The sequence below is a fragment of the Zonotrichia leucophrys genome, chromosome 3, assembly GCF_028769735.1.
Source record: "Zonotrichia leucophrys gambelii isolate GWCS_2022_RI chromosome 3, RI_Zleu_2.0, whole genome shotgun sequence".
Classification (NCBI taxonomy): domain Eukaryota; kingdom Metazoa; phylum Chordata; class Aves; order Passeriformes; family Passerellidae; genus Zonotrichia; species Zonotrichia leucophrys.
Window position 1 is genome coordinate 44,405,658 of NC_088172.1, and position 23,827 is coordinate 44,429,484.

The 23,827-nt window shown below is 40.3% G+C and overlaps 1 protein-coding gene across 2 annotated transcripts in view; it reads left to right on the forward strand.

Annotated features, from left to right (window-relative positions):
• Positions 1-21,793: 21,793 nt before the first annotated feature.
• NKAIN2 (sodium/potassium transporting ATPase interacting 2) overlaps positions 21,794-23,827 on the forward strand; it is a 525,151-nt gene continuing 523,117 nt past the window's right edge. For both annotated transcript variants that reach the window (XR_010439542.1, XM_064707983.1), the window contains exon 1: positions 21,794-21,980. Coding sequence is in view for 1 of the 2 variants with exons in the window: in XM_064707983.1 (XP_064564053.1) it covers positions 21,927-21,980 (54 nt within the window). In the remaining variant the exon portion in view is untranslated. The remainder of the gene's footprint in view (positions 21,981-23,827) is intronic.

Sequence of the window (23,827 nt, forward strand, 5' to 3'; positions counted from 1 at the left end):
GAAAAGTGGGTCAATACAGGACATTATCCCCAGTTTCTATTGTCAGTATGTAGCCTTAAAAAGAAAAAAATGTTCTCATAATTAAATAATCATTAGCTTAAACTCTATAGCTGATCTGACTACACATAATGTGACCTCCATATTTATAGAAACAAAACAGGGTATAATTACAAAATATAATTAACTGCACTAATTAAGCTATAAAATAACAATAACTCTCAGTAAATATATGACTACAATTTGCTGCTTAACTGAATTAATTCATGACTGCAAAGGAAGGCTAAAAGAACTGGATGCAGGAGTGAAAGAGTTCATCCAGCCTCAGAAATCAACTAAATTTTGAAAATCTGTCAGAATAGTTGGTGACTGACCAGTAGCAACAGCAGCATGTGCAGCAGATGGATGTTCAGCAGTGGGAATGGTTGTGAGTGTGCTCGGCTGCAAACACCACGCCAAGAGCTGGGGGCCCTTCTGTGATCTGAAAGGACAAGTAAAGTTTTATCTCAAAATTCGTTATCAGGACCCACAAAAGAGCAGTTCAGCCAGCTCTTAAAGAGGAGTCAGATAATTACCCACTGAAATGTCTGACTGACAGAGAAGCAACAACTGGGTGTTTCACTTGCAGAGCGCAGTACATAAAATTACTTAATAGTGCTGAGATAGTGCCATGATGCAGGAAGAAAGGAACCTGTTTCACTCCCTAGACTCAGATCACCACCATGGGACAAATGAATACTTCTATTTTGGCTCTTATGATCAAATAGATCTTGATACATTGTGTTAAAAATTGTCTTAACCTATCCAACCTTTTGAACCTTACCATCTGTCAATTGTTGTACAAGATAAATATATGAGAGATATTTTCAGGAACAAGTCATATGACAAAAATTCAATTTAATGTTTTTTAATTGCTTATCAACTACTGTGTTCCTTCTATCTTTTGCTATTTTTTTCTAATAAAGTATTTCTGTCTAAGCAAGCAATTGAAAATACCTCCTGCTACCTTGCCTTTACTCAGTAATCAAAATCCTTACTGAAATAATTTATCATAGTGTTAGGAGCATATTTTTTGAGGGGAATCCCTTCAAGATATTGGCAACAGACCACTGGGTTTCCCAGGAATGAAAGTCTTTTTTAGTAGAAATACATATTACTGCACCAACTACTACTCCACCTAAAAACTCAGCTATCCAGGGGATTACTTTTCATCACTGAATTTAAGTGTCCCATGTGACACTCCAGCAGATGATGATGGGGCAGGTGAAGGGCTCTTATATTCATTTATTTCAAGCGATATTTAATTTCTTCTCCACCTATTCTTTCACTAAGAACTTCTCTCCCTTGCCTTTATAACCCACTCCATTAGGGTATCTGGAAATTCAGTGAAGAGGAGAGAGGGTAACAGAGTTTTGTGTGAGTCATATGCTGGTAATAGTCTGAGCTATTTTACTGTCTAAAGTAGCATAGCTCTTTCATCTCACAGGTAGTTTTACTACTGCTGGTTAAAGGTTTAAAGGAATGTATGGCCAGTCTATTTTAGGGGCAGCTGACACACGGTCACAAAATACATTGGGGAAATTTTTGTCCAGTGAGGTTCAAATGTTATTTACAAGGAGCAAGCAAAAAAAAAAAAAAAATCCTTTCACCACCACCCTGTGATTTCAAATGTAGCTTTAAAAAAAAAAAAAAAAAACGAAAAACTCTATATCATGTGACTTCCAAGGTCAATTTGGTAGCATTGTTTAAAAATCTTTTGGATTTTATAATTTTAGTTTTTGAAGATTATATTTATAAGATAAAAATAAACAGAGTTTGTGTCACCCATAATTCTTTTATATGAATCCACATAATTTAAACATATCTATTATATATTTTGCTTTCCAAATTCATCATCTATCCACAGAGATGTAAAGATCAGTGCTGACATACACAATCAGGATGCAAAATCATTCAGAAGTCTATCAGGAGGTAATAGCAATAATAACATAATACCATTATGATCATAATTAAGCTTGTGTATATTAATACAAAGTAAAACTGTTTGTTCTGACTGTTGTGTAGATTTTTGAAGAGCTTACTCTCTGTACAGAAGTTTCTTTTTCCAAACTATGGAATCCAAGGTTAAGAGCCACAAAAGGCAGGTGTGTCTGATGACCTATCATCACCGTACCCACAACTTGTACGTATCTTTTCTTTACTTGAGTTTTTAAATCTCCATATTACCAAGATTCTGGAGACATGGAAACAGAAAATTACACATCATCAAGGCATTTTTAAAATCCATTTTTACTTGGGAAATGTGTGTATGCATTTTTGGGGGTTTTTTGTGCGTATAAATAAAGTCACAGAATAACTTAGATTGGGAGAGGTTTCCGGAGGTCAGGTTGTCCAGACCTCCTTGCTCAAGGCAGGCATACATTCACTAATTAGGCTGGAAACAGCAAGTTATTTATTTCTATTAGCATGAGGATAGCTATGGAAAAGAAGCACTTTCATGAGAAAATAATCCAATACCATGCAATTTTATACTTTAAAGAACATCATATCTCAGTTACCTTTCACATATCTAATATGCCTTTCTATATACCTAATTACCTTTCTATGTTTCTATGTATCTGATATATGCATTTCTCTTTACACAGATGTATATACACATACACACCCCTCCTATAAATATAGAAACATGGAAGTTGGAAAGAGAAAGAAAAGAATGTATAAATATTCATATATATATTTTTATATATATATATGAATAGAAATTGCATTTGTAAAAAAAAATTCTTATATTAAATGCTCTAAAATAATACTCTTTCCATCCTGAAATATGGGCAAATCCACAGATCCTACCAAGAGATATAAAAGGGGTCAGAAAACCTCTTGTCTTTTACTTAGACCAACCTTTTCAAACAGAAGTATCATAAAATGGAGCCTGGACACAAGATGTGACATTTTGAGGACACATCAGCTGCCCCTCAGTGCTTTCTGTATCAGTTTAACAAGTCAAGGCTAACCTGGGTGACAACTAATTAAGACCCTACTAATGAGGCTGTAAAAATTGGTGTCCTTAGAGATTTCTGATTACTGACCTCTATTGCTCTTTGGTCATTTTACAGGGAGAAATGTCCCTGTGTGAAAGCTTGAATGTTTCAAGTAGATTTTACAGAGCACAGCTTTCTGTAATAAATAGAAAACAAATGTAGTTAATCATGCAGATATCAGCAAAACATGGTACATTATGCCTTTGTGTTCATGCAGAAAGAAAATGTGTCTGATGTAGATGTTTAGATTTACAATAGTTTAATAGAACCAATATTTGGCATATTCAAATACCAGACTACAAACAAATGTGCTGTCACTCTGAAAGCTTTCATATGGTTGCAATTTTCAAATTAGCAAACTGAAAATTATCTAAAAGGCAACATATTGTTATACTCTAATGGGCCACTATGGCAAAACTTATTTAGTCATCTGTTCCAGCTTAAAATCAATTTATCCAGGTTTTGGATTCAGAATCCCCATAGGGTTTTTACAATTTGGCTACTTCTTTCTCTTTCTTCTGGGCTATATTACAGGAGCATGTATACCACAGGACTTGGCAATACATCTGAGGAAATGTGACCTGTATAGGTGGGGTTTTACTGAACTCATCACCCCTAGTGCAACAACAGTGTAAGGCAAAGATTCCTTTGTCACAGTTTATCCTTGCACACAGGAGTGCAACAAGACTGATCTGAGCCTATTCACAGAGAAAATATCTGATATCAGCACACAGGGAGAAGCTGAGTGAGGCCAGATTGCAGCCAATTGACCTGAAAGGAAAACATCCAAGCTCCCATATTAGTTCCATTGATGCTCTACAGACTGAAAGGCATTTATTTTCATGATAATTTCCCTGTGCTTTTTCTCCAGACATTTTACTTTCCTAGTTAAAGCAGAGAACATGAAAAAGGTTGCCATCTTTATTCCATGTACATAACCCTACCTCAGAAATGTTGTTTTCCCTAATTCAGGCATCTTTCCTTGACCCAAACTTTAATTGCCCACAATGTAAATGCCTATATATGAAACTGTTGTTTTAATCAAGCTGGCTTTACTGTCAAAGGAAACACATCTTTGTAGTCAACACAGAGTTTACTTGAGAAAGTAAATGCATCTATAGCTTCTCTTCATTGTTATTACCAGATCTCCGTTGACTACAGAGATAGTGCATGAAGATTTTTAGATGATTTGTAGAATTACTTCAATTTTAATAATGACACCATCGCTCAGTGTAGTTACATCTGGAAAAAATAATTGAAAACATGATGTTTTTCCTCTGAATTTTCTCTGAAGAGTTGTTTTTTTCAAGCATCAGACCTTTCACTCTTACATATCCAAGTGAGTCTCAGATTTTATTTTGATCTTCATTTACAAAATAAGAATACACATAAGTGAGGAGGTAGATTTCTCATTAATGAAACTGAGCAATAACCACAACTGGAATATTAGACTCAATTTCATCTTTGAGTTTTAGGCTGAGTCTACTGCTATCTGTTGAAAATTTGGCATCTGTGTGCACAATCATTGGATTAAGTTGCAGATTTAGGCTCTTTTACAATTTTGAGGAGGGAAAAAAAAAGAATTCTGAATTAAACTGGGCATTTATACTGGTCAGATTTTTCAGTGCTGCTAAATGATATAGGTGTCTGTGCTTTGTACATGCATACTGCATTTGATCTGTCACTTTTCTTGGTGACTTTTTTTCAAAGATGCTAAAAAACTTCAAAAGATTCTTTTCAGACCTGTCTTAATTTTTTTTCAATATAGTCCTAGTATAGAGATTTCTGGAATTAGTCATTTGAACTAATACCACAAGAGGAGGAGTAATTATGTCCTATGTTAATGCATTCTCTTTACATATGTCAAGCAAATATTTGTTCCACTTCAAAATGTAGTGCACTATCTCCTAGATCAAGAATATGACATTTATTACCCTTATTCTAAAATCTTATTTTAGAAACAAACCCAAAAATATTTATCACTGATTCAGTAAGAGCCATCTCAGTAATCTTAGCTGTGTATAGGTAACATTTTAATTTCATGGTTATGACTTTTATATAATCATCACATAATTTTATATCTCTCTTTGTTTAAAAAATAATTATATCATAACAAGTAAGAAAAAATAAAACACAGCTGTGATTATATTCAAGTTATTTTCACATTATTTAGGTAGGGTTTGTGGTCCCTTATGTAAAATTCTAATTGAAATCCAGCACAGTGCTCACAATAGAGTTGAAGATTTAAACCTCTCTGCTTCCAAGACTGTATATTTAATAATACTGATAATGACAAAATGCACCAAAATTATTTGGAGCAGGAACCAGAAGGTGGAATCATCTTCTCTCCCAGGTAAGGACTCTTGTCTTGGGTTTGTTACATGTGGTTTTCCCCTTTCTCCCATACCTTTGCAGAATGTCCCATTTTTACCATGAACATGAGAAACATCTTACTACTGTGGTTTAACTGGTGATTACGAGAGTTTCCTTGACAACAGAGCAGTGCATAGCTGCTTCTCCAGATTAGTCTCACAAGACCTAGCAGCTACCAGCAAAATAAAAAATTATGTGATTAACAGAGGTGAAAAAGTTTATTTAGCCAGGCTATATACAAGAGACATGCAATCCCATTTTCCCCATTGGCTCACACTTTATAAGACATCGATGACCAATTATATATTCCTAAATGAAATTCATAAAAGGCTAATTGCAGAAGGACATTTTTTGGTTGCTTGTTTCCGTTTTCTTATATCAACTGAAATGGTGAGGAAAAGACTATTAGCAAGATTTCAGATAATCCACTCTTTATAGTATTTCCTGTTGATTTTTTTATTCGTATAAAAGCTCTAAGAAACTGTTGCTTATACCTGTATTTTGTGATCTGTACAGAAACTGCCTCTTTCATGCATTTTATTGAGCCTCTTTTTGAGGCTATCAGTGCTCTGTTCTGGAGGTATGGCACTGAAAAGGAGAAATCTTGATCAGCAGCCCAGGTTATTTCCTCTGGTTGCCTATATTTACACAAAACAGACCTGTGAAATCTTCAGATAATAAGAGTGAAGCAAGACTTTTCAGTGTGCTGTCTCACCTAAACTTGCAACTCCCTGAAGCACTCATAAATAAGCAGGCATGACCCAGTGACCTCTCTGGGGTGCTCCTCTGCTGTCTTCTGTTGTCACAGTGTGTGGGGAGCCCTGAGGCCTGCAGCGTGCTGGCTGGTATTCCTCGGAATGCATCAGAGATCCCATCTGGAAAGTGCACTCACTTCTTCTGCAGAGAAACTGGAGCATGCGTGGAAGTGCGGGGAGAGAAAAGTTTGGAGAAGAGGTGGTGCATGGCCTTCTCTGGTCTCATCACAATAACCTGATGCATTTATACTTAGGCTTTCTTTCTACAAAGCAGGACTCCAAGCCTGAGTCATAATGCAGCATTCATGACTCATACCTCATCTCTCATTTCTTTCTGCAAATGGAAACCTTAAAGCTTTTAAATAATTACTTCAAGATTGACCTGAGAATTAAAAACTTGGAAGCCCCAGATGCATCCTTTGTTATATTTTTGTTGTGTATTGTATCATGCTGTTTGCTACTGTTTTCCTTTCCCACATTAAATCTTTTAATCTTATCTACCTGTAAGCAATGCCTCACACAAAATGCACTTTTATTCACTATGCCAACAAATACAATAAAAATACTTCCCTATTTGGCACACAAAGCATGTGTCACATCTTGTGACCTATAACAGCAGCACTTACATATAAACAAGAAAATAAAATCCCTTGGCAATGTATCAGTCATCAAGTACAACCTTTCTCTCAAGACAGCCTAATATAAAATTGCTTAATAATCACCTGCTTCTTCTTTTTGTTTTTTTCTTTCTTCCAATTAATAAGCCATATTTAAAAGTTCTGTCTTAAGATATAATGTAATCCTCCAAAATTTTCTCATCATGACTCAAGGAAATATCTGAGAATTATGTGAAAAGAGGTTTTGGCCTATTTGAACAGAAGCATGTTTCACTAGTACATCTCTTAGCAGCCACTGATGAAGTTTAGAAGCAACCAAAAGAAGATTCCAGTGTCTCTATGTTCTTTGACCCAATCTGCAGGAAGCATAAAAATCCCTGTTCAAGACTGCAGCTTTTGGAAAATACAGGGTGTACTGTGGGGTAATTTTCTAAGATGTTAGAAATCTTCACATTGCCTGTATTACCATATGAATAGAGGGAACACTCTTAAAGATAAATATAATGTTTATAGACATTTATATGTCAGGTCAAATGGAAAAATTATTCTCTTTCATTGAGAGATAATGATTACTTCTTATGACTAAATTTTATAGTGCTGCATTATTTACAAAGCTTTGAGCAGACATTAAAATAGTCATTACCAAGGGGAGGATTCTCCTTTCATTCTGTCTCTGTTCTTTCACATAAAAGAACATATTGCAAATGTAAACACACTTTGAGCTGAATATTTACAGTATTTTTAACACTCTTTCTGGCATCTTGCTGGCAGATGACTAGCTGTGATGTAAAAAAAAAATGTTTTTGTGACAATTGTTTTATGTGCTTTTTAGCAAGATTTTCTTCTGATACATGTGCTGTCAGAATGCACATGCACAACATATTTATGCTCTGTTGACCACCCAGATTTAAGATATATCAGCTGAATATAGGAAAATGGATGCAGTCAATCTCAAATGTCTACGAATCTCAGCTTGGGCAACTGAAGAAATCCAGGTAGCTTTCTAGTACTTACACCTTGACCCTTCTGTGTTTCTCTTCTCTCACTTGTATCTATTTACTCCATTTGCATGGACAAGAAGGAAAAATGAATCATACACAGGCTATTCATGCACAGGCTATTATTACAGGCAGGATTATTTTCTATACAGGTGATGTACACCCTTTGCAGCCCAGACAACCCTTGAAAAGCTCCTAAAGACAGCTTCTCTGAGATCCAGTTTTACACTTGTTTCTCTCTGCAGCCCTAGAATCCATATGTGGAATAGGCTAACAGCAAATATTAGCCTATACAACCAAGAAGGCACTTTTCCCCTCTGCTGGTTGCTCATCTGATCTAATAAAAAGGCCTGTGAACCAAGGAAAACCAGATGCTAGCTGCTATCTCTGTGCAGCTGCAGATGGGTTAGCCCAGAAACTGAGCTCACCAGTGCAGAGTTACTTTCTGCTTCCCAGCACATGAAGGCGAAACTCTTAATCAGAAGTTTCAGTCGGATGCAATGTTGTTGGAAATTGTGCGGACCTGCATGAAAAGAATAATCAAGACTGAAAAGGGTTGTGAGGCTGAGCTCCACACATCTGTAAAATGTAAAAAAAGAAGGCCTTACTCCTTTGCAAAAGCCACAGCCCACAGGGGAGCAGATTATTGCTGTGCAATTGATGTATCCATAAGCCGATTGCATGGTGTGTGGGGTGGATGTGCAGAGATAGGAGGGAGGGAGGGAGGGAGGGAAGGAAAGCCTGTGGTCTTACAGGCTGACCGTGCCTCTGTCCTACAATGCTGACTGAGATGGCTACTGCCATATGTATGCTCTAAAAAGATCACTCTGAATGAATCATCCAAAATAAATGCATCAAGGAGAGATAAAGCAGACAAATTCAGGGGAAAATAAATTCAACTCATACAGGCTGGTGTTATAAAAAAAAGAGGTAACACTGATCATATTCCTTTATTTGTGATGATTTGCATTATCCCAGTCAGCTCTATCCACTCCTAGAATCTTGTTTGATGAAATGAAAATCGCTTTAGTAATATAGTTTGCAGAGGGCATGGAGAACAAGATTGTTTATTCCCATGGTATAACTTTATTACTCTGCATATTTATAGGAGAGGTTGCTTACTGTAAGAAGAAAAATGATGGTTTATAGCTTGGGTATTCATTTCTGATATTTGGGGGTTTTTTCACTTAGATTTCATTTCCCATCTCATTCTTAGATAATTAAAAAAGAAAGCTACAAATAGAAGCAAGTTGAAGATACACATGTAATAGGGAACTTTGGCAATGTCAAAACCTGGATGACTGAAGTATTTTCAATATCTTTTGATCAAATTGATATAATTAACAAACAGCAGAAGTGGGAAGAACATCCAGTATCTCTGAGTCTTCCTCTCTTTCACCCTGTAGACAGATGTTGAATGTGCAGCTTATGTAATTTTTCCCATCAGTGCTGTTCAAACAATAATAAGTCTACCCTGACTAATGTTTTGAGAATCAAGAAAAACAAATAACTGGGAAAAAAAGCCCCAGGACTAGCAAAAAAGATCAATTTGAGAGTTTCCTGCTGGAATTATCTGCAAATGAACCTCAGAGTTCTTAAGAAACTTTGGGGTATGGAAGGGATTTTAGCAAGTGAAGAAAGAACTTCAGTGAAGCACAGAAAGCTCAGTGACAGAAGCAAGACCTAGAGGCAGTGAGACCAAAGAGAAAGTGAGTCAATATGTGAGCAAAGAACATGTTCAAGAGTATCAGGGAGTAAAACAACCAAAGGAAAAGTGATGCAGAAAGAAAGAAGAGGAAGAGGAATACAATGTAATTGCAGACTACAGTTTTACTCTGGATGATTTATTTATGTGAAATCTTCCTAACATGTATTGAAAGATTACTCCAGGCTGGGTAAACCTTCTTAGGCAAAATAATCCTGAGAAATAGACTGAAGGGGAGATTTATTTTGGCCTTTTACTGAGTATAATGGTAGAAATGGTGCTGAACTCTTGCCCTCAGAAATAAAGTCTTTTACATTATTTACCCTCTTATTCACTATCATCTACTGCTCTATTTCTTGGAAGTCAGTAAAAATGAGAATGTTTTTGCATTATTTCCAAAGAACTGTAGAAAAACAGGTAGCAAAATTGGCATTTTCTCAGAAGTCATCAAGTCAAATTTCGTCTACCTTGTGTGCTTCTAGGATAGGTGCATGGGATAGTAATGCCCAGTAGGTGGCTGGAAGGATGGATGGGAAACACATGGGAGGCATATGTGCATTGTTAGGTGAGAGCATAAATGGAAATGTATCACATGAACTTCAATGCCAAAGAATAAACAATACACATATTTTCCTAAATGCAAAAATAGAGATGAGTGTTTTGCATCCACATAGCAAATAAAATAGGTCTCTCAAGCAGGAAGGCTTTGCCCAGAGATAAAGAAACACTCTGGACCATCAGTAAAAGACACGGAGCAGGGAATAACAGCAAATCTTAAATAAAAAGATTCCAAGCATAGAGAAAGTATAGGAACAACGCAATAAAACCCCAGATTTGGTGGCTGCAGGAATTGACAAACACTTCTCGCTCAAATCTAACCTCAAGGCAGAACATGAAAAATTGGTAAGAGCATTAATTGGAAGAAAACTGAGAGAGCTGACATCTGCCATGGCTAAAGAAAAAAACAAAATTAAATCCCTTTGAAATACTCAGTGAATTTAAGAGCAACTGAAAAACTCTGCAATAAATCTTAACAGGATACACAAAATAGGAGCTTAAGGAACACAGTTTTTAATGGTTTAGCCTATTTAATGCCATTTCTTAAATGCCCAAATGTATTAAACATTTTATGATACAGTTAAAGGCCCAATCTCTGTCCTGAAGAATTCAATTTCTATTTAAAGCACAGCTTAGGAAAAAAAAATAGCATTTTATAAAAAGAATTGGAATTGGTAGTTTCAGGCTGCACTGTTCAGCGGGTTACTTGTTGAATTTACAGGTGTCTCAGTAGTGTGTGAAACCTATATTTCATGTTGGTAAAAACATATCAGAGATTAATTTTAAACAAAGATTTAAAGAAGGAGAAGATAATGAAATGTGTGAGAGAGAACAAAATAAACCCTAAATTTCTAAAAATAATCAGACAATACTACGTCTAAATAATCAGATTGTTGGACACTTCAGGAACCTGTTAATGAAAAGAAAAATACAACCCCTAATTGTACCTGAGGCATGAATTAGCTTCACAGGCCTGTGAAGTTGGGTGACAGCAGGGAAGAAGTTAATTTCACAGTTTTTATTTTATGATATGATGATAAGTTTGCTACAGCTTCTTCCACCAAAAGATCTAATTCTTGTCCTGAGGAGGTGTTTGACCTAAACTTCTTTTGTTTAACTTCAGCAGAAAAAGAAAATAAATCTGAAAAAAAACCAAACAGAAACCAAACCCAATCCCATCAAAACAAAACCAAAACCCCAAACTAAGATGAAACTGTTTGGGCGTTATTATTATAACTAAACCAATATACATTATCTATAATTTTCCAACGTGTATCTCCTTTTAGCACAATAATATCTTGCACTATCATCTCCACATTTTAAATCTATTTCAAATCTCTGTATCAGCTATATAGTTGAAGAAAATCACCATTCATGAAAAATAAATAGAAAGGATCATCTTCAAGTAAATATAAACCGGTTATCTGAATGCTGAGACCCAAAATGTGACATTGCTGTTTGATAACCATTTTAAGCTAGTCAGCACACCTTGATCCATTACAGCCCTTTCCCAACTCTGTGAATTTTGTCAACCACAGAGCTGGAAGCTGTTCCTGTGCTGTTTGAACCAGCTTTCCAGGCACAGGAGAGGAGCACCATAAGAGAGACCTCTTTGCTTGTGTCTTCTCCATCAACAATGCTGAGGACTTCTGCCTAAGAGCCAGAAGGACCTGAAAATTCAGATGGCCACACCTGCTTTCCCCCAGCACAGAAGGGAAGTGTGCAGAAGTAAAGGTATTTCTCCTGCCTCTGTGCCTCTGACCAGGGAACTTCCAGCAGCCAGCCCTGCCCCTGCCCTGGGGCAAGGACTATCAAGGGCCCCAGTCCCACCTGCAAGCTTGCTGTCTGGCTCTCCAACACACTTCCCCACCACCTCAGCCTGCAGAGAGCAGGGCTTTTGGAAACCTGAATTTCTTCTCAGCTCTGATTTACAGCCCGATTCCATGCAGAATTGTTCAGTGTCTCTAGGAAGGTGGTCCATCATGGGGAATGCCTTATTGAGAGGGAAAAACAGGAACTCCTTTCACTGATCGTACTACTAGCAGAAACATAATGAGAAATTATATGCTAAGACTTGTGAATGAATGTGAATCATGGCCAAAGAAGATGCCAGACTCTGGAAAAATTCATACTGCCTATCTTCGGCAGCACTCTGCACTTGCTGATGTAAATTTGCTTTTTGCCTCTTGACATACATTGCACATTTCACCAAGCAGTAAGGCACCAGAGCCCTTTTGCAAGTGGTGTCTGAGGATGACAAACTAATAACAAGAGGTAATAATGAAGAGATGAGGGGCAGAGAACCATCAAATCTAGCAAAAAATGAAAACACTGAGCAGAAAATTAATCAAAAATCCAAAGGATATGAGGAAGAAAAAAACTTTAATTGCCTATATTGCAAAGCTAGGAGCCTTTTTAGTAAACAAGAGCTGAAATGGCTCATTTATGATCATGAATTTTTCCTCGTTGGCATTACTGAGACTTGATTGGGTAATCTGCATGACTGGAATACTGAAATCCCTGGCTGTAACCTATTTAGGAAAGAAGTTGTGACAAAGAGTGCAAAAAGACACTTCATGTCAAAAATGGCTCTTACTAAGAGCTAACAGTGTAGAAGTGAAAAATATTGGAAGTTTGGGGGTGAATATCTAACTGGCAAAGTGCAAAGTACCAGCTGGGATTGGCTGCAAGTTAGCATGTCACAGTAGGAAGCCCTGGGCTCAGGTGAGCACCTGTCTACAGTGAAGGAGAACTAAATGCCTGTGTAATCACACAAACTTCAGCCTGAGTGACATATGCTGAAGAAATTCTGATGCTAATTTTAACATTCTTCTAGAATTCAAAGTTATAGGTAAAAAAAATCCAACATATTACTAGGTAAAAATCATGGTTATATTAGTAAAAATTCTTAGATTTGCTGTTTGCACAGAAAACAAAACCCGGTTTGCAGTAATCCTTTTAATAGGTTGATTTCAATGAATTGATAGCAATTAAGAACCAAATTAAATGGAAGGGGAGGGAAATAGTACCACAACATAATGAGCCTACATAGAAGTAGGAACCAGAGGAAATAGATAAAGGATACAAAAATAAAAAAAATACACAATCATTTAATAATGGACCTCACCAGATTCAAGTAAATCATGATTAATCAATTACAAAATTGAAAAGGCAATAAGACCTGCCATGGCTGCTAAGGTCAATAAGATGAGAGACTATTTGGCTTTTTAAAAAGGATATTAAAAGCAAATAAAAGAGAAGAACAATATTGGTTTTGCACTAGCAGATGAGAAATACAGAATAAAGAATAATAATGCAGACAAACCATGTGTGCTCAGTGCATAGCCCCATTCTCTGTTTAGGAGGGGAGAAAGTAGAAATTTTATCATAAGGTAAAGCTGAAGTACTTTTCATTCCAGGGGTCACTCCAGAAAATCAAAAGATAGTTAATAACAGCACACATTTCCACATAAAAAGATCTAGGTAATTTTCCTTAAGAAGTTTTAGAAAAATTTGGCAAAGAAGTTCTCTGAACCATTAATGTTTATTGTCAATAAGAACTGGAGCATCAAAAAGCCCCAGTGAAAAGGAGGAAAACTAATGTTGTGCCAATATTTTAAGGGGTAAATGAGAAGACCTGCCAGTCTAACATGGATTAGAGGAAAAATTATATAAGACTGATATAACAGCTGATATAGACTCAATTAATAAAGAATTAAAGGTGGATAATGAACGATGATCATTAATAATAATTAATGCTGATCCACATGAGTTTATGGAAAACAGACCTTATGAAGCCAACTTGATGGCTTTTATTGATGAGATTACAAGTTTGGATGATGATGGCAACCATTTGGTTCAAAAACTTTAGATTTTTTCAACTCATATTGATGACCATTTAACGAGGAAAACTAGAAGGGTGAAAATTCAGCATAGAGCGTAATTTAAGCAAGTTATTAAGTTAGCAAAAATGTAGCTAATGATACATCTCAAATTAGGAACTTTAAATGGAAAACAACTTCTGAACATGTCAATAGCACCTTGTACTATTTGCCATTTAAAATTTTTCTACAGAAAAGGAAAAAAAAAAAGGAAATTGCTATCAACATAGTTTGAAGACGAAAAGATAGTTTCAGTGGCATGCTGTGAAGAGGACTGGTTGTTTTATGTAACTTGGGTAACTTGACAAGCTGAACATAAAGAAACATTTATCTGAGCAGGGAATAATGCAAAGTCCTGTAGCCAGGAAAAGACAAGGCAATTCAGAGGGAATCCATGCAGAAGCCTATCTCAGGAAACAGAACCAGAGAAGGAGCTCTAGAGGGCATAGGAGATGAACAAGATGGACAGGACATTTCGTGAGGATGATGAAAGCAAATCTGATATGAGGCTTTTTGCATTTGAAAATGTTGCATTGCTGAATAACATACTGTGTTTACTTCCACAGTCCAAATTTCCAGGACATATTGAACTGTTAGGGAGGATTTAAAAAAAATAAATCTGTGAGAGTGATTGAAGGACTGAAAAATCTACCTGGTAGTATAACGCACAGGGAGTTCAAGGTCTTTATCTTACCATAAAGAAGATTATATATTAAAATGGCACGAGTCAAGACAAGTTTAGAGAGAGAAGAAAACAATCTTTTTGATTTCTAAAGGGAACTTTTCAGTGTTAGTGTTAGAAGCTGAGCAAGAAGCAGTTCTTTAAAATTAAGTTTTAGACTAGAGATAAAATGTAATTTTTTTGATATTATTTCTTCTACTGGGCCTCTACGATTTATTACAGAATGCTTTATGTAGTCCTTGTTTTTAGAAAATTCTAAATAATGTCTCGAACAGTATTCCCCAAATTTAGTTCAATTGGAAATCAGTCCAAGGAAGTCCTATCATCTGTTGCAGAAGGCCAGTCTGGATAAATGAAGGCACTCCATTTCACCTAGAAATGTCCAGAAAGACATTTAAATGTTATAAACAAACATAAATCGGGTTATTCTTCTCTCTGATGTGTCCTGTGAATTACAAGGCCACCCATGACCTTAGGAAAACAACCCTGTTTTTTTCCTAAGGTCATGGGTGGCCTTGTAACTCACAAGATCAGAGTTCAGAAGAGATCATCAGACCTGCTGCACTCCTGTGCCTTTTCCTTCCTGCAGTTCACTCGTCACGAAGCCCATTGATTCCCTGTGTGCCAAAGGGAGACGGCGTTAGGCACGGCTGCCTCTTGTACCGTGGTGTCCGCACTGCGGATTGCTCCGTGCCTGGGCGGCCGTAGCAGGGCAGGGCAGGGCAGGGCAGGGCAGGGCAGGGCAGGGCAGGGAAGGGCAGGGCAGGGCAGGGAAGGGAAGGGAAGGGAAGGGAAGGGAAGGGAAGGGAAGGGAAGGGAAGGGAAGGGAAGGGAAGGGAAGGGAAGGGAAGGGAAGGGAAGGGAAGGGAAGGGAAGGGAAGGGAAGGGAAGGGAAGGGAAGGGAAGGGAAGGGTGTGCGAGCGAGCGGGAATCTGCGCATCCACAGCAATCCGCAGGAGCGGCCGGCGACGGGCGCCGTGTGTGTGCATGAACGCAGTGCCCTCTCTCGACGGGTTTCAGTTCACAAAGAATATCAAGGTTCAGCTGCGGCTGGGCGCTACCAGAGCTCTTCCAACTGCTCAGAGCTTCGGAGACTGGCAGTACGACGGTTCATTCTACTTCTTCTATTTGCCCGTAAAATCTCCTCCTTGAATACAAGCCATAATTTTACCCCTTTCTCCATTTTGAAGACCATAGTCACACTTCTGTCACAGAAGAAAGCATCCTTCTGTTTGTCAAATGTCAGGATTGTAGTTTCACTAGCAATCAAAATATTTGCTGAAAACAGAGCCTGTTTATTTCAGAATTAAAATATGTTAAAAAAAATTTTTAAATAGATCACATTAAATACAAGCTTGATAAATGAAAATTAGATTTGACAGACTTAAGGAAAAAAGCAATGTTCAATAATATTAATAGCAGAATGCTTAAAAATATAGTTTTAATGGATATGCATCCATTACTTCATGGGATAAGGGAAACAAACAGTAAAAACAATGGTCACAAAGAATAATCTGACCTCCTCATTGGCCAATTTTCAATGTGAGAAGAAATTTCAATGCTATGAAAAGATTTCTCCCTTGTGTTACTTTGCCCTAGGCAAAATGAGAACACATTTATTTTCCAGATGAGGTATATAAGAAGCAGAATGTTTAATCGACTTGCTAAAGGTTACACAAGTTTATAGGAGACAGATAAGAAAAATCTACTGTGTGGATGTCTAAAGTACCTAACATATGAAGTGTTTCAAATCTCTGCACGCAGATCTGCTGAAATGCAGGATCAATAATATTAAATTACCTATACAATGCTTTAATGTCCACAAGTGAGAAAACATTGACTAAAAATAAAGCAGTGATAGCATTATTAGACTCTTTTTTTTTTTCCTCAGAAAGACTAATAAGTGCACAGAAAATTACAGTGTTAGTTAAGAAAAACATTGTACAAACTGTGTCCACAGAGGGCAATGATAAGCCTTCAGGTTGACAATTTTCTTAACCATGCTCCTTTGTGAAGCAAGACAACATGGCAACGAATTCCTCCTCCCCTCTGATTCCTATTTTTCCCTTTCTCCTCACAGAAGGTAGAACAGTTTGAAAAGGTGGAACAGTTTGAAAAATGCCAAAGCTGTTGCATCCTTAGTGTCTCTCCAGCTTGGGTGGAAAACAAACTCAGCAGCAAGGATGCAGTGACAGCACTTGTCTGCCACTGATCTGTGGCCCCAGAGCAGGGTTTTGCCACTTGTGGAGCACTGCATTTGGTGGCCCAGGAAGGTGCCACACCCTTGGACACTCCTCTGCTGATCCCCGGCCTTACCCTGTGCTGCAGCCCACTGCAGGAGGTCAGCTGAGCACCTGGGTGCAGCACCCCTCCAGAGAGGTTCAGCATTCATCCTCATGTATAATTCACTGTGATTTTCTACCAGCCTTTATAATGGCAGGTATGTGATGGCTGCATTGTCTCCAAAGTCAGTATATGACAGAGTGCCAGGGACACATACATCATTCTCTTCTTCAATCTAACAGCTTGCTGAGCTTCCCCATCCCATTCCTTTCTCATTTTGAAAACTGGCATGTCCTTTGCCTGCACATGAGAAGGGAGATTGCTACTACCATTACTCCATCTACTCATTACCAGAAATAAAATGCCCAGAAAATTCTCTTACTGGTTAGCATTGCTAAGTAGAAATGACACATCACATTATTTCCAAAATCTAGTCACTTAGAATCAGTCAAGAAACTGAATACATTCAATGAATGGATTATCCTTATTACTGTTGTTACTTATATCTCATCTAAGGTATGCATATTGTTGCATAAGAAAGTAAAATCTTATTATTTTCTTCACACCAGTTCCAGAGACCCAATATTTCTCACCATAAGGGAAAGGCAGACTGTTTCTGTTTCCAGCAGTCAGAGAGCATGACATGGCCTCAGATCTCCAGCACAGGTTGGTAGGAATAACAGGTTTTGGAAACAGGAGCCAGGGACTTTCTCATCTTTGTAGAAGCTATGATGAATCACTAGGCTTTCAATTTCTATTTTTCATTTCATTCATGAAATGATGTCCCTCCTAATTTATCTCACCCTCTAGCTAGTTGTTGTCTGGTGACTTTTACAAGTCTTAAATTCATGCCTGAAAGGGATAATACTGCTCTTCTCATTCAGTTAAAACAAAGACTTACTTAGAAAATGTACACATTTAAACCCACTTAATGTTTCAAATATCATTATTTTCAGTAGCAACTGCTTCTTAGTTAAATGGTTTTTCAGGCATCAGACTATTATATGACAGATGATTTTGTCACTATGCAAAATGTGAAACCTGTAATCAACTTGTTATGGCATTTCACAAAAGTATGTGACAGTAAAATAAGTAAACTGTCATTTGGGCAATCAAGTCTTGAAATCCTGCAGGAGGTAAAAAAAGTACCTGACACTCAATCTTTATGGTAGAGATGATGTTCAAAAAAAAACGTTTAATACTTCTACAGTCTTAGAGGTTTGAATAGAATTTTTATTGCAGTGTGCTTAACCCTGCAATAATTCTGTATTATGTTTTAATCACTTATTTTTCCCCCCTAATTGATTCTTTCCCCAGAAAGTCAACATGCACATCACACAGCAACGTCTGTTCTGTTAACAAGGTGTTGGTTGAATTGAAACAATATTTTCCCTTTACTATTGATGACAATATTATCAATTACAAAGCATTTTCAGACTGGCTTGATACAAGAATGGAGGCAGTAGGTAATGAATGAATGCAGCAGGTAAGAGCCCATGCTGATTTACTGGCACCTGGCACAGCCTGGGCAGGTGGTGCTGATGGCAGCAAGCTCCTACATGGCTGGAATGCTTGGGATGATGTGCCACTGAACCCACACTGCTGGCTAAACAGATTTCACATGAAAGGCTTATTAAAGGAAAGCGATACAGAAGCTACAGTCCATAAGCCACAGGTGGCCCTTCCTGCTGCTCTGTTTGGCCTGTGGCTTGTTCTCCCAGGTCCGTGTTCTTCTCTGTGACTGCTGTTTTGAGGCAGAATGCTGGCAGCTGCAGCCCTCCTTGGGCTGCCCTTTTGTCCAGGTGCTCCCCCAGGCTCAGGGAAGGAGCAGGCTGGGGTTAGGCTTAAAATCAGTTCGTAAGTCCTGTCAAATCACAGGGAAGGCACTCCAGGGGAGTGAGCATTTCACCATTATGCTGCCAAAAAGCGTGTTCCCCTCTTGTCTCCAAAGAGAGAGGAACTCCTGTACACACATCCTGGGTGTACAGGCACCAGCAATGAGCTCCTATAACTGGAAGTGTAAAATGAATCTGTAGCCTCCAGTTTCCAGTCATTAGTGACAGTCACAGATTTTGGAACTGATCTCCTCCCAGAAATGAGTTATAGAAATAGGAATAAAATTACACTTGATTGAGAAGACTGGAGGGAAGCAGAGAAATCTATTTTTATCTGGCTTTTTTGTTTTGTTTGGTTTGAGGGTTTTTTGGTTAGTTTTTTACCTCTTTATGATTACAAATCAACTAGTGAAAGCGCTGTAACCTGCAAGTTAATGTTTTGCATGGAATAACCTTCAGTGAAGAGCACTGCACAGCCTGCTTTTGAAGAAAATTGGTTTTGTTTTGACAAAGTTATGAACGTTTGGAAATTACTCACTGAGCACACATAACAGGCCTTTTGTTAAGTCTAACTAGGAACCAAAAAAACCAGTATTGCTGTGTGTACACAGCTGATTTTGCTGCATGCTGAAGCTGCAGGGTCCCAAGAACAGGCTTAGACTGGATGCAAAAAGGCCCTGACCTGAGCATTTGACCCAATGAGAGCTCAGTCCTGTGGCTCACTTCGAGTCCTCTTGATAAAAGAGATTAAACAGATAAAAGTGACATGGAGAAAGGAAGTTTGTTTGGACAGATAACCACAGACCAGGGGGAAGTGGATAACAGCACAGAAACAGACACATTTACTTTAAGCATACTTAGGAGAAGGCAAACAAACTGAGAATCTTACTACAGTGCAAAAGTATAGGAGAAGGTGTTGAGAAGAAAAAGGATCAGGGAGCTTGGGGAAGCTGTTAAGAGAGTCCATGGAGATTGTAATTTTGGACTCTTCCACTACTGCTGACATTTTCCTTAGGAAACCTCCCACTGGAATGAACAACTAGGTCAGTTATGGTCACAGAGAGAGAACTCTTTGCTTCCTCACAAGAGTCCAAAAGAGTACAAACTGCCCTTTCTGTTACCTTCCCAGCTCCCAGTCTCAGATAATGAGATACACTGTTCTCGCCACTTCCATGTGCTATAGGATGACCCTGTTTGAGCAGGGAAATTGGACCAGATGACACACTCTAGTCCCTTCCAACTCTACCCGTTCTGTGATCCTGTAAGTGTAAGCATGATATGCTGAAGAAGTCAAGAAAAACTGAGTGCAAAGGTACCTGAACTATTCTCTGCCACTTGCTGGACAGCTCTGCTTTCCAAGCCTCAGCTATGGCTATCCCTAGTAGTTGCCTCCTTAGATCCTCAAGTGATTATGTTCACTGTGTTTGATGCCCAGAGATCTGACTGGTCCATACAGTGTCTGACAGCATAAAGGCTGACAATCAGAAGAATGTACTTTTGGAGCAGAGGACAAACACTGTCACTTTTGTGCATGTTTTGCTTGCCTGTGAAGGGCCCAATACATTATAAGAATTTTAGGAGTCATAACTACTCATCTGACAATTTGCCAACGATTTTGACAAACTTGCTTATAGAGTGAGAGCAAACTACATGGGGTTATAAGCTCCCAGAGAGCTTCCAGTTTTACAGGGTATTTGTGCTGCAAACAAATATCCACATGTGCTCAGGAAACCCAGTGACATTCCTCCAGTTCATAATTGTTGGCATCCCGGATAAAACTACTTCTGTTTATGGGCAGTGCAGTAAGAGTGACCTGGTCCAAATGCAATGTCAAGGTGGTTGGTGATGACACAGCAATTAACAACCTTTGGAGGCTGATTGACACAGCAGATCTTGACACACAATTTACCACCAACACAATGTATTCTGAATGCTTTTAACAGTGGAGGAATGCCGGATCAAGTCACTAAGTGCAAACTTTCCTCATCATTATGGTGGGCAGAACCAGTTCCCTGACACCAATTAATATTTTTTTTCTAAATAGAACCAGTCTTGTCCTTCTTTTCCTGCCCTCACACTCCTAGCCTGTGTCTCGGACCTCTCCCAGTGTTCCAGGTCAGACTCTTCAGATCAGCCTCCGCCTGTGAGCTCTGCTCAGGGTGGGAGTGACACCGGTGCGGCGGCAGGTGTTCCCGCCGTGTTCCCGGCGCTCCCGGGAGCTCTCCCGGGTGCCGGCAACAGCGGAGGGAGCGCGGCTGGGGCGGCTTCCCCTGCACCGCCGCCCACGGCCCGCCAGGCGGCAGCAGCGCGCCCCACCGCGGGGCTGCGGCCGCGCCGGCTCCGCTCCGCGCCCGCGGCCGGGCCCCGCTCCGCTGCCCTGCCCTGACCGCGGGCCGGGCCAGGCAGTGCCGTGCCGGAGGGGCTGTGCCTGTGCGGCGGCGGGGCTGCGGAGGGCGCCGTGCGGTGCGGGGGAGCTCCGCGCAGGGTGGGCGCGGAGAGGGGTCCCGCCGAGACAAAGGCGCCCAGGAAGGTGCAGCCGCGCTCGCCGCGCCCGCGCAGACCAAGCGGAGGCGCCCCCCGCCGCTGCGCCGCCTCTCCGCGCCCTCCCGTGGGGGAGCCCCCGGGAGAGGGGTTCCCACAGCTGGGGCTGCCTGAGCCCTACCGGGAGGAGGAGGAGGAGAAGGAGGAAGGCGGGCGGGGGAGCAGCTATGCCGTGGGCAGGAGGGAAGCCGCTCTGCGAGCGTGAACCGAGCTTAGCGCCGCCGCCTGCCTCGCCTCGCCTCGCCTCCCCGTCCGTCCGTCCCTCCCTCCCTTCTCCCCTCCTCCCCCCGCCTCCCCCCCGCCGCAGACGGCTGCGAGCCCGGATGGTTTGCGAGCGGAGTTGAGGGGGCAAACTTTGAAGCCCAGATGCCTCTGGGGCTGCGCGGCAGAGCGCGGCTGCTCCTGCAGGCACCTGCCGCCGCCCTCCCCCCGGCGCTGCCGCCCTCCGCGGGGGCGGCCGGCCCCGCTGCCCGCGACCGCCGAGGCGGCGGGCGCTGCGGCCGCGGCTGAGGGCGGGCGGGCGGGCGGCGGGCGCGCCCCCATGCGGGTCCCGGGCTGGGGAGCGCCGGCGGCAGGCGGGAGCCGGGCGGCGGCCGGGCGGTGCTCTCCCGCCGCCTGAGTGGGCGCGGCGCGGGACGGCGGCGCGGGGTGCCGGGAGCCATGGGCTATTGCAGCGGCCGGTGCACGCTGGTGGCCGTGTGCGGCGCGCAGCTGGTGAGTGGCAGCGGGGGCGGCCCGCGGAGGAGGGGGGAGGAAGGCGGGAGGGAAGGAGGGGGCGGCGGGGCGGCTCCCCCGCTGCCCGGAGTGGGGGCTCGGGGAGGGTCAGGGTGCGAAGGCAGCGCCCGCGCTTTGGGCGAGGAGGGGCCCGGAGGGCCGGCATTGGCATGCGAGCGGGGCGGCAGGGTGGGAAATTGGGGCTGTGTTACAGGTAGTTTGGCGGGGACTCTGCGGTGGGCGCACGGCGGAGTTAATAAACTCGGGCAGTTCTCCCGAGCGTTGAGTCAAGTTGGTACCTGGCTGCCTTTGACTGGCCCTGTGTAAGGCTGAGACGCGTGTCAGAGGTGATGCGCAGCTTGCACACAGTTTGCCATACAGGTGTGTTTCTGTCTGAAGTTGTCACGCCTGAGCTGTTCTGCAGATGTGGGGGTTTTTGTTTGTTTTCTTCCAGACTTGTTGTCCAGTGTATTTTAACACTGTATCATTATGTTGCTACAGAACTCATCCATATATTTATATTTACCTTTGGAGGAGACATGTGGCAGCACTTGTAAGCTCAGCTACCAGCGAAACTAGATTGAGTTTAAAAAGTAGGCACTGAGATACAATAACAAAGAAGCTGCCTAAAAATAGATCTGTTTAGCAAGATGATTAGGCTGTGCAATTGTATTGTGGCACTTTGAAAGAGACTGGGGTTAAAGTTAAGAAACTCATGTCCCTTTCTGTAATGTATACAATGGGTTATTTCATTGTTGTGGAATCACATACATGATGTAAGAATTCCTGTGGATTTGGATGCAACGACATACAGATAAAGACTTATCAATGTAATATGCCCCATTTCTTATTCCCATTATGTTGAATGTTCATGTGCTGGCAGAACAGGTGCTGGAAGCACCTTTTTTAAGCCGTTAACCTTATGGCAGAAATGAAATATTTCATGTTACTCCATCCCTCTACCTCTTAGTGAATAGTTTTGCTGAGAAAGTGTAAGTCAGTGTCAATAGCAACCAGCATTGTTGCCAATTTCTTTCCTGGAGGCAGGTACTAAGAGAACTACAAAAGAAGAAAAATAATAGATTTCAGGAACCAAATCAGTGAAACAGTACGTAAGAAAGAAAGATGTGTTAGCAGATCAGAAATTCGAAATGCCTGTGATCTTTTCATCAGTTGTCATCAGTCCTTAATAATTTTGTATTCTGGAACACATTTTATTTCTATATGCTGTTCTCCACCTAAGTTATTTAATTCTTTGTAACTGGATGTATCTTATCAGACATGATTCATTCATGTATATTGTCTAATAAGAAATCTTGAATAGTAGGAATAGAGTGAATCTTGAGTGGATTGGTAGGAATGTAGCCTTTTCCAGCAATTTGGAAACATAAAATTAATGTCTGAAGTTCTTGAGATCCATTGAAGTTTCAGAAGCATTTTTTTTTCTTTTTTTCCTCCAAAGGGGACAAAATTGGTTTAAACTGTGCCTCTTGCAGAGTTTTTTTTTTTTTTTTAATGCATTTAACAACCAGGAGGTAATGATTGACTATAGAATGTGCTAAGATGTTAAATTGTTATTTTTTTTGAAAGTCTGTGAAGGAAAGCATATTTGCTAACTCATGGTGACAAAAAATACATGCAGAACTCATAAAAACATCAACAGAAATGCCTGTAGGAATATATCAGCAGGTGGATGAGTAGGTAAACTAAGCAGAACTGTAGCATTACTTTCTACATGAAACTTCCTACAACTGATTGTAAAACCAGAGGGTCAAATAAACATATTTTTTTAAAATAAATACTGTTTTCTGGAGTACCTTAAGGAAATTTTAAAGATGATTGTAAAC